The sequence below is a fragment of the Diadema antillarum genome, unplaced genomic scaffold (genome assembly GCF_040938485.1).
Source record: "Diadema antillarum isolate AM-2024a unplaced genomic scaffold, OU_Dant_1.0 seq00000059_RagTag, whole genome shotgun sequence".
Taxonomy (NCBI): Eukaryota; Metazoa; Echinodermata; class Echinoidea; order Diadematoida; family Diadematidae; genus Diadema; species Diadema antillarum.
The window spans coordinates 1,935,334-1,945,404 of record NW_027271164.1 but is presented as its reverse complement, the minus strand read 5'-3'; the positions used below and the strand labels follow the sequence as shown (position 1 = coordinate 1,945,404).

General features: G+C 39.2%; 1 protein-coding gene across 1 annotated transcript; it reads left to right on the top strand.

The window, feature by feature from the left end:
* Window positions 1-1,433: 1,433 nt before the first annotated feature.
* Window positions 1,434-7,478, top strand: LOC139725800 (uncharacterized). The gene is made up of 3 exons (XM_071636879.1): window positions 1,434-1,920; window positions 3,270-3,446; window positions 4,684-7,478. The coding sequence occupies exons 1-3, from the start codon at window positions 1,434-1,436 to the stop codon at window positions 5,652-5,654; spliced, it is 1,635 nt and encodes a 544-aa protein (XP_071492980.1). The 3' UTR covers window positions 5,655-7,478.
* Window positions 7,479-10,071: the final 2,593 nt, after the last annotated feature.

Here is a 10,071-nt window from a genome sequence, read left to right as displayed (position 1 = left end):
GGATATAAAATGTCATAATCCGGGATTCAGTCGTTCTTGTAAGTCGTTCATTGGGACGAGGACGGGCTCTGTTGAAGAGCTTCATAGATTTACAGGGCTGCTTACATGATGGCTGTGGGCAAGTAAGAATATTGTGTTTGGTTAGTATAATAAATGATCAGTCAAAAGGAGCTGGTGGGGGGGGGGGGGGGGGGCAAGAGAGGGAATATCATATCTGATAATGGAAGGAACTGAAGAAAATTATTAACCCATTTGGGTGGATCATAATAAGTTCCTATGGGTTTAATTGGACAAACCAGTTTAGTGACTTGGTAAATGAGAATGAAATAGTTATGGTATAATGCAGTGAAGATACTGCTAAAGATGATATTCAAAGAGGATCAACTGTCCAGGTTAGCTCTAGAGTGAGGGAGTCAGCGACCTGTGCAGCCATGCTGAAATCCTGACACACATTGGCGCCAGGGGAGCTTCACAGCTGGATGAATGCCACAACATAGAATAATATGTCAATTTCCCTTGGGTAGAGGGCTGCAAGTTATAGTCTTATACCATCCTCACCTATGCACTTGAATTTTCTCTCAAATAGCAACTGAGAAATATGAATACTATGAAAACTTTCACTTGCTGCAGCATACAGAATGTCATTACTAGTGACCTGAAAATAAATCAGAGCCAGTGAAATGTATGCTCTACTTGAACATTATTTTTGTTAATCTTGGGTTGTCACGTTTCTGTTGACTTCAGTATGAGGTTTGTTTCTCAAGTGCTTGGTTGCAAAAGTAGAAGATGTGGTTTTTTTCCTCTTGTAAGAAAATATGTAACTCTCTGTACATTCATAATGAAATCATACACATTTTCTTTTAATAAATCATGTTTACAGCAAAGTATGATGAGATAGAAGAACTTCAAACATGAGGACAGACATCCTTTTGAAATGGATTCTACAGTTAGGTTCACTTTTTGTCCCTAATCTTAGAGATTAGAATGAAATGTTAAGCTTTCATGATTAGCTTGTAGTTTAGCCCCATGTACATTGTAGATGCACTATGTAGAAAAAAGCGATATACTATAAGATTTTATGTGGTTTATGCTCTATCCACGAACTGCGGGGGGGGGGGGGGGGGGGGGGGGGTCCTCACTTGTAGTTTCAAGTTGTATGGACATGATAATCAACAAACTTGAAAGTTAGTGAGTTCTCTGTGAACTGTATCCCCCGTATCTTCAAGATTAACCTCATGTACATGTATGTAGAGTACACTACTGTATCGTCACACAACTACCAGGTTTATTGTCAGCACTGTGTGTGTTCTTCCATTTGTTTGGTTGATCATGGAGTTGGACTCTTGCTCAAAAGTTTAATCTTAAAGGTTAGGTATGGAGGCTCATTGTAGTTTAGGGGGTAAGCCCTTGTCATCACTGAATAGCTACCATTGATGATCAGCCTCTACGTGAATGTAACTTATGGCTTCTCCTTCCATGAGATGTTTGTGATTGTGTGGGCTGGGATGGTCTGGTCTGGTTCAGTCTCCAGCAGTAGTCAGAATGTCAGCTTCCAGTCTCCCTCTCTGTCTGCTGTCAGTCCAGACCCACACGCCCCCAGTGAAACATCTCCTCCGTCAGAGATGCATCTCTCCATCTCACTCCCATCTTCTCCGTTTCTTCTCTCCAGGAGTTGCAGCATGTTTGCCCCATCCAAAGTGCGACAGCACCGCTCCCTGCCCAACTCACCGTGTGCCCTTCGCAGCCACCATCACCACACGCCGGCCTGTGGGCGGGGCAAGCTGGTTGAGGTACCCCTCTGGTTCCATGGTCTCATGGAGCGCAAGGTGGCTGAGGAACTCCTCCTGCGAAGCCCACTTCGGGGCCAGAACACCAGCAAGGAAGGTTCTTTTCTTGTTAGACAAAGCAGCAATAGAGGAGGTGAGTTTTAGATGTTGTGATCTTATGAATAAAAATTATAAGTTTTTGCTTGTTTGTTTTGTTTCCTATCACTCCTCATGAAAAATAGTTAAAATTGTTATCAATGATCAGATGGGCAATTCCGCGGTTAGAAACGTTACATTTAAGCAAATTTAGATATTTATTTTTACTACTAAATCACCATTCATGCATTTCAAGTCAAAATCATGTTAAAAACATGTTCATCCTTCCAGGTTTATGATATAGAAAAGAATGAATACAGTCCAATAAATATTAGAATTGCTATTGCAACTAAAAGGGCTGGTTAGTAATGTTACAAAAAAAGGACATGACAAAAAAATCAATGTCTTGTAACAAAAAGTGTGCAAAAATTCAAGTTACTTCAAACAAAGTGTTGCATTAATTTCAATTATTGCATCATGACAAGTGTTCATGCAAATATTTTTAGCAGTTTGACCAATAATTTATTAGCTAGACCCCCCAAAGCATGGTTAGTAATGTTACAGTTAGTAACGTTACATTTTTCCGGAGTAATTCCGCAGGTTATTTCACCCTTTTGTAATTGACAAAATGTCACATGAATTCTGGAGTATTTAAATGTATTCATCTTTTACCCTTTAGCAAAACTTGGAGGAAAAGTTTTCAAAGGAACCCACTGTAGTTTGCATTTAGGTGAATTTCAGCATCCCTAGTCCCACACATACATTTTAAATGATGGTTTTAGATGTTGCAAAACCAATAAAAACGAAAAATAAAATCTACTGATTTTGAAAGACCTTAATGATTGGTGAACATCCATGGCATTAGTTGATACCTAAATTAAAGAGTAAGATAAAGAGGCACATTTCTTTTATCTATGTCATGTCCACCTAACTGCAGAACTGCCCAGATGGATTTCTTGCCTGAACCCTCAAATAATATATGATATAAGAGTGACTGTGGAGTGTTCATTATCATCACAATAATATGTTTGTTTGTAGATGGTCACCTGACCTACACCGTCATCTTCTTTTCAGGGTTGATGAGTGTGCACACCAAATTTTGTGTTTCTTTTTGCAGTGAAGTTCAGTTTTCCATGATTTTCATATATCTATTAACAATATGTTCTTTTTATGCAAAAAATATGATATGTATTTAAGTGAGAATGTTCATGAAGTCAAACAGTTACCAACCTGTGGGATGTGTTGGTTTCATGTGATGTTATCATGTGGCAATATTCTGCGTAGTCTTCAATAATCGATCAGTGTTGGTTAATAGGAAGTATGTTATGTAGTCTTCCAAAGTCTAAGGAAAAACACAAATGTGAAGTTAATTTTGTTGTCTCCTTGTATTTTGACGAACTCAAACAGGGCACTTTGTGATCTCGGTGTGCACCCGCAATCATGTGAACCATTATCTGATAGAGACGATAGAGTCCATGTTCTACGTCAGAAGAGATCGCAGCGAGGACCGCGGTCGTGATATCCAGGCTTGTGATCTTAGGAATCTCATCCAGTGTTACCGAACAACTCCTCTCGATGAGTCAGGTAAGTCTGAAGCTCTCATACCCCTTTCAGTAATTCATGTATTTTTGGCCAGCTCCTGGCCCGAGCTAATTTGGCCCATGCCAAGCAGTAAAATTTGCGTTCAGTAACTACAGCAGAGCCACGCTACTTTTACGATGATCCATTCACGAACTCAGCCACATAAGGGGTAACTGCCCGGGTAACTGAACACGCGCTCTGGCGGAGGGAACGGCCAGGTAATTGTGACCTTGGACCGTGCAAGGAATTTTGGCCCGAGCCTGGCGCTGCTACCGTTCATAAACTCTTCGATCGGCACCAGGCCTGAGCCTGACCCGCACTTGGTGGTAGCTTCAGCAGTGCCAAAATAGCCCACTCCTGGCGCAGGCCACTTTGGCCTGACCCATTCATAGACATAAACTCCAAATTTTGCGACTTAGATTGGGCCTGGCCCAAGCCAGAGGAGTTACTGAAAGGGATATAAGTTTACCAGCATAATGTCCTGTGTCAGTGATTCTTGTCATGTTGGATATAGACAGGTGGCAGATTTCATTTATCAGACTGGTTTGTTTTTCAGCTAGATAGTTTCTAAAAATGTATTTCCAATCGGTAGAAACAGCATTGAAGAAGGATGATAAGGCTGGGTTTGTGAAACAAATATCAGTGACATTCTGTAAAAATGGATTCATGTCATTAAAGCAGCTGCATTCTATGGCTTCAAGTGAAATGTTTTCTACAAAATAGATTTTACATTACTAGAGTTCAAAACATGTTTTCTGTTTTTCTGCATATCTGTCACTTTGATAGGTTTCTACACAATTAGTCATGCTCTTGCATATGGTTCTTTGTACTGTGAGTCCAAACATGTATGTTTTCGAACTGCCAATATATATGTTTTTTTAATACCATATATGAAGTTTTTGTTTCTTTGTCCAAAGTAAGAAAATATTGTACTGCAGTGAAATTATTTGTTATTTCTAAAATTTTGTTATGCACGTTTAAATGCGTAATATCATGTACATTCATAGCAAAGTCTGGTTGTTGCCTAAATATTGTATGTTTTATTTTGCTTTGCATCGGTATATTTTTCAATCTCCAGAGAATGGCAGCCCTGATCCAATGCTTGCTGTCATTCCCAGGGACCATATTCTGTCATCTGTACACAGCATGAATGATTACAGTTTGAGAAGCTTGACTTTGACTCATCCTGTTAGTCAACTTTATTCAATCAATACCTTGTTTCATGTTGTTTATCCTCCAGGCCTGGTGCTGCGAGAGCCGTTACTCCGGACAACGCCTGTTACCATAACAACATCCCTGCTGCCTCTACCTCAGCCCAGAGACAACCACAACTACATCCCGCTCCACGTGGAGCACAAGGAGTATGTGGCCATGCAGGACTATGCAGCACCCGACCCAGTCATGCTGTCGTTTTGTGAGGGAGAGCTCCTGACAGTTTTACAAAAGGACAACAAGAATTGGTGGTTTGGACACAATGACCGCAGAGAGCTGGGCTACATTCCAGCAGCCCTGCTGCGAAGTCTGAGCGAGTCACAGCCGACGGAGAAAAGTGCCTTTTTGAACGCAGGGTATGTAGGAAATGAGGAAGCGAAGAGTGAGGGTGGGGTGGACACATCATCGCTGCCCCTTACAGACTGCAATTCAAACTTTGTGTGTCAAAACGAAAACAAGGCCAGTGTGCACATGCAAAGGTTACACACCGTGCCCTGCGGCCTCACACTACGGAACTGTGGCAACGAGGACATTTATGTTTCCAGTGAGTATATCACCAGATGCCTCGAGAATCAGGATCCGTGGCGATCGCCAGAAATGCCGAGACTTGGCGTCCTGCGATGTGTGTCTCCAAGGCAACTGCAAAGACACCTGTCAGAACCCACGGCTTGGATTGACTTCTCAGTCAAGCCAGAGAGACTGATAGATGTAGAACCACAAGATTTGATGCACTTCAGTGACATTTCCCCAAAGACCTCACCAGTGCACTCTAGGGAGCAGCGCGGAAGACATCCACCGCTCAGGCAAAACAGTTCACCTGCCAGAGAAAGCCATCTGTCTTCGGCAGACTCATCGCCAGTGAGGCGCAAAAAGACTAATTCAATATCAGAGTACATGAACACAAGAGACTATGATCCAATCGAAACTTATCTCAGACTCTCGGAATGTACTACAGGGCCAACTCATCGGAATGCATCAAAATCGAGTCAAGAGAAATGAGCACATGCCATCATATATTCTTATTATTATTCTTCAAATAGTGTATTCCATACCTTTCTTGTCCTTAGACGAAGCATCATCAATTCTGCTAACCTGTCCAGAGGGTCATACTGACCACTCAAGGCCACCTGCCATGGTCATTAACTCATTTCAGCCTGACTAAGATTGAATTCTCCCTTCAGACCATCTCTACAACAAGCCATAGCAGCTGTTTCCTGCTAGCCAGGTTCCCCTTCACAGAACTGTGACCTTTGTAACTGCACTCTGCACCCTGGGTGTTAGCAAGAATAGCGGATGTAGGTGTTCCAAAACTAGTAGACAATAAGTGTGCACACAGCTGTTGTTACATCATCCATTCATTGATCCTCATACCAGGACTTTTCACACTCTCTTACACACTTCCACCCAATGGCAGCTTGACTTTCTCATTGGACATACTTAGCAGCATCTCAGTGAACTGAGGAAAGCTGTAAAAAAATTTCCTCTTTCTGGCTTGTTATTACGTACTCTACTCACCTTCTTTCAGTGAACTGTCTTAGCCATGACTAAATGATTGATTCAACAGGAAAACCAGTGTTTCAGTGTGATACACTGATTCGCAACTTGTATCTCAATCTTGAGCATTTGAGGGATAACGACATGAAACTATATTTTGTAGCCAAGGTTTAATGGGGAGACAATAGAGGGAATACAAATGTTATCATTACTGTGATTAACACAATAAATGCTGTCCTAATGGATGTAGGAGTTGGAAGTAGCCACCTCCTTCCATGTCATATCTCTCCATCAACACTGCCAATCTTATTCTATCCTCAGCCAAGATAACAATATTATATTCTCTTTCTCATAGGAAACTATTGTGTGATGTAAATTTCTCCTGTGAGGTTGATGTGGACATACTCCTTGTCTTAAGAATGACAAGTCAGAGATATGAACAGCTATATATATTTATGATAGATCACTTATAAGTAATTCATGTATGTATCTATTCTTGAAATGCTAATCAACAGGCCCAAGTGCTTTCTAAAATATATCAATGATTGAAACAAATTTTGGACAAATCTGTTATATTGTATATTTGATCGAGTAGAACTAAATTACGAATCTTGTTATGTGGTCCACTGTGTAGCATAAAGCTCAATTCAGTTATTTTCTTGGTCTCTGTACATTTCTACCGATGGACTGACATGTTTGAAATAGGTGAAATACACACTGCCACATTAAAACACAAAGGGTATACATGTATATGCAAAATTTGAAGACACCACTTTATTATAATCTCATGTACATGTTAAACACAACTCTCCCAAGCAAGATATTTTGTCATGATTTTTTAATGTACAATTTGTTTTTTATTTTCTTATTTATTCTCGTGTTGATATTGCTGAATAATGCCCAAGTGCAGCTTTGAGAAAAACCGTTGTCTACAACGGAGTGAGATCTTTGGAGGTTGTAGGTTACACAATGCTCCTTAGGCTCCCACACTTTTTACATAGCCAATTTGTCTTAAGCTTGTGGAGACTGATATCAGCTAACGGTTGGTGCATGTAACCTTTAACCCTGTAATTTTTGTTTTTATTTTTTTATTTTTATTGTTATTACTATTTCTTGAGGAGAGGATTTGAAATTGGTTTGCCAGATCAAACCTCTACTAAGAACATCATTTTGTTTATCACTCTATTTTGTACGCATCCTTACTTTGGAATTATTGTATTTTCATCTGATATCTGGAGGACTAGTGACAGAAGAAAGGACTACTTTTGTTGAAAAGGAAAATCCATTCTGCATTGTTCATTTGTATATCTCACTGCCAACTCTTCAAATGTTAGCTGCATACATCAGGCAGATATTTAGGTCAAGTTGCTACATGCAAGAGGTGGTGCATAGATCTCTGTGCTATTTGGAGCAAAGATATACCCAGAGTGTTACCTTAAGTATATCTCTTCAACTTTAAATGTAGTTATAAGATGTTATTTTGCCATTTTATTTGAAAGGTGCTATTGTAGCATAAGAATATAACAATTACCTGAAAAACACATTTTTGATAACTTTTGTGGTAGATTGGCTGTGTTTATTCCATGCGATATATACATATGTCTCTCTTTTTTGTTGTTGTTGGCATGCTTTTGACCATTTGGTAGGCTGAACATTTATCACTGCCACAGCCCGCATAAATGCCCTCTGTGCAACTTGAAATATTACCCGTGTAGATACTGACTTTTCTCTCTAACAACCTGCTAACAAAGTGCTGCAAAATGAGGCAATCTTCCGTCATGGGTTTGATCTAGCGTCACGCCATGTGACTCTAGAATGAGTGAGATACATAATGTGATGCGTCATCACAAATGCCATGTAGTGTCAGGAAATTTTTTTGTTTGTTTTTTGGCAGATTTGAATTCTCCAGATGCTAAGCTTTAAAGTGATATATAATAGGCCTACTTTATTGCAAGGAAAATATTTTTAAGAAATCAAATGAAAATTTGAAAACTGCAAAGGTTACATTGTTTAAGTCGGCTTTACATGCATTTTCCTTCCTTTTATGATCTCCGACTTCATATGAGTAATGTGATGACGCACCACATATCTATATATGACAAATTAATGTCATTTACTTACAGTACCTTGCAATGTGCGAAGCAGTGTACATTTCCTACTGTGTTGCTAACCAGATGTAGTCATTTAACTTAGCTGTTGAAGTTACATGCACTAAGCAGTTTGACTATCAGTCAGTGGGTGCTCAACGCATTTGGCACAAATCTTCTTGTGCTATTCCATGTGACCGACATCAATTTATGGAATTGGATTATCTGATTAAAAGTACTAACAAACAGTTTAATGACAGTTTGATACAAACACTCATGTTACTTTTGCAGTCATGCAAGGCAGCAGCTGGCCTAGCTGAAGATTTTTGCTTAAAATTTATGTTCTTTTCACAGGATTTGCTACAAATAGCATTTGTAGTAAATGTGAGAAATGGTGTTCAGTGGTGCATATTTGGACTATCCACACAAAGCTGAAGAAGAAGAGTTACTGTACTTGTTTCATGGAAGCACCTTATTAATTCTACAGTCTGGTTTTAAGAATACCGCATTTAAGGCTAAATCTATGATCTTTAACATGACATTGGTTCCTGTGAAGGAAATAACCCTAAGAAAGTGTCTACCGATATGCGTTTTCATCATGAATTACATTATTTCTGCTTTCTCACTTGAGCTTTGCCCTATACTGTAAAACCAGATATTTCTATTATATTATGCATTTTGATTTTGTGAAGTTTGCGAGAGCCAAGATTTGCAAAATTAAAATGCACACGAAAGTTCTTGTCTGCACTGCATGCATTGAATGCCAGTGGCAATTTGCAAGAGTTTCATCCCGCGATAAAGCTGCTGGTTCCAATTCGCGGAAATTTCATGCCACGAAAATGTCTTGCTTTACAATAACTTGTGTAACTTGTGTGGATTTTAAGCTTGAAAATGTTCATGAATTTCAAATCTTAGACTAACATTCAGTTGATCTAGTATCTTACAGTTTGTAATTCATCAGGTGTGTTTTATACTTTGGTCTTGTACCAATTGCAATTGTACAACTCATTAACATGCACTTAATTGTTAGACTCTGGCCAAGCTTGGACGAAAGATGACCACTGGAATGTGACTGATATGTTTGTTGCTTTTGTGACTAAAAGGAGGGGATTGATTCCAACGAAATGTAGCCACTTTGGAAATGATGTGTTTGAAGGTTGGTGGAAAATTTGACATATAAGATCTGCAATTTATTTTCTCTTGCTTACTGTACGAGACATTCTCTTTTCCCCCCTGCTCTCCTCATTGTTGCAGTATTATATTTGATTGGTGACATGAAAACTAGCTGTTTTGTCATATTAATTGTACAAAATATCTAAAATATATTATGAGATACACTAAATGTATGGTTTTATTATTTTTGTGACAAATAAAAGGCATCATATCAGCCGAAATATGAAGGATGATTATAACAGCTGTCTTCACGTGTTGTGTGATGATAATACATGTAGCTACTTGGAAGATTGGAATTGTGGTTGGTATGTGAGTGTATGTGATATTCTCATGGGAATTGTGACTGTTGTGATCATGAAATGTACCAACTGTCTGAGAGAAATGTGGAAAAATGGATGTTACACATACAACGCCGATACTTATTTGAAACTTGCAGTGTAATTCTAGATATGTAGACTTTCACTGCTCTGTATCAACCTGATTTTGTGGGTTGCCTACTGCTTGTAAACTCCTGCAAAGGTTATATTCCTTCTAAGCACTGAAAATACGCTTCATCAATGTACCATTTAAATTAAACTAACAATCAATGTGTAACATTGAAAACTAGAAAAGCACTCTGAGAGCACAGACCTCTGCCAGCAGCTAATTTTCACCCATCATAA

What these genes read in the sequence shown, in the direction of transcription:
- LOC139725800 (XM_071636879.1), top strand. Translation starts at nt 1,434, where the DNA reads ATGATCAGCCTCTACGTGAATGTAACTTATGGCTTCTCCTTCCATGAG. An exon ending in ACAAAGCAGCAATAGAGGAG is followed by an intron (nt 1,921 to 3,269) that starts GTGAGTTTTAGA and finishes GAACTCAAACAG; the next exon opens with GGCACTTTGTGATCTCGGTG. An exon ending in AACTCCTCTCGATGAGTCAG is followed by an intron (nt 3,447 to 4,683) that starts GTAAGTCTGAAG and finishes TTTATCCTCCAG; the next exon opens with GCCTGGTGCTGCGAGAGCCG.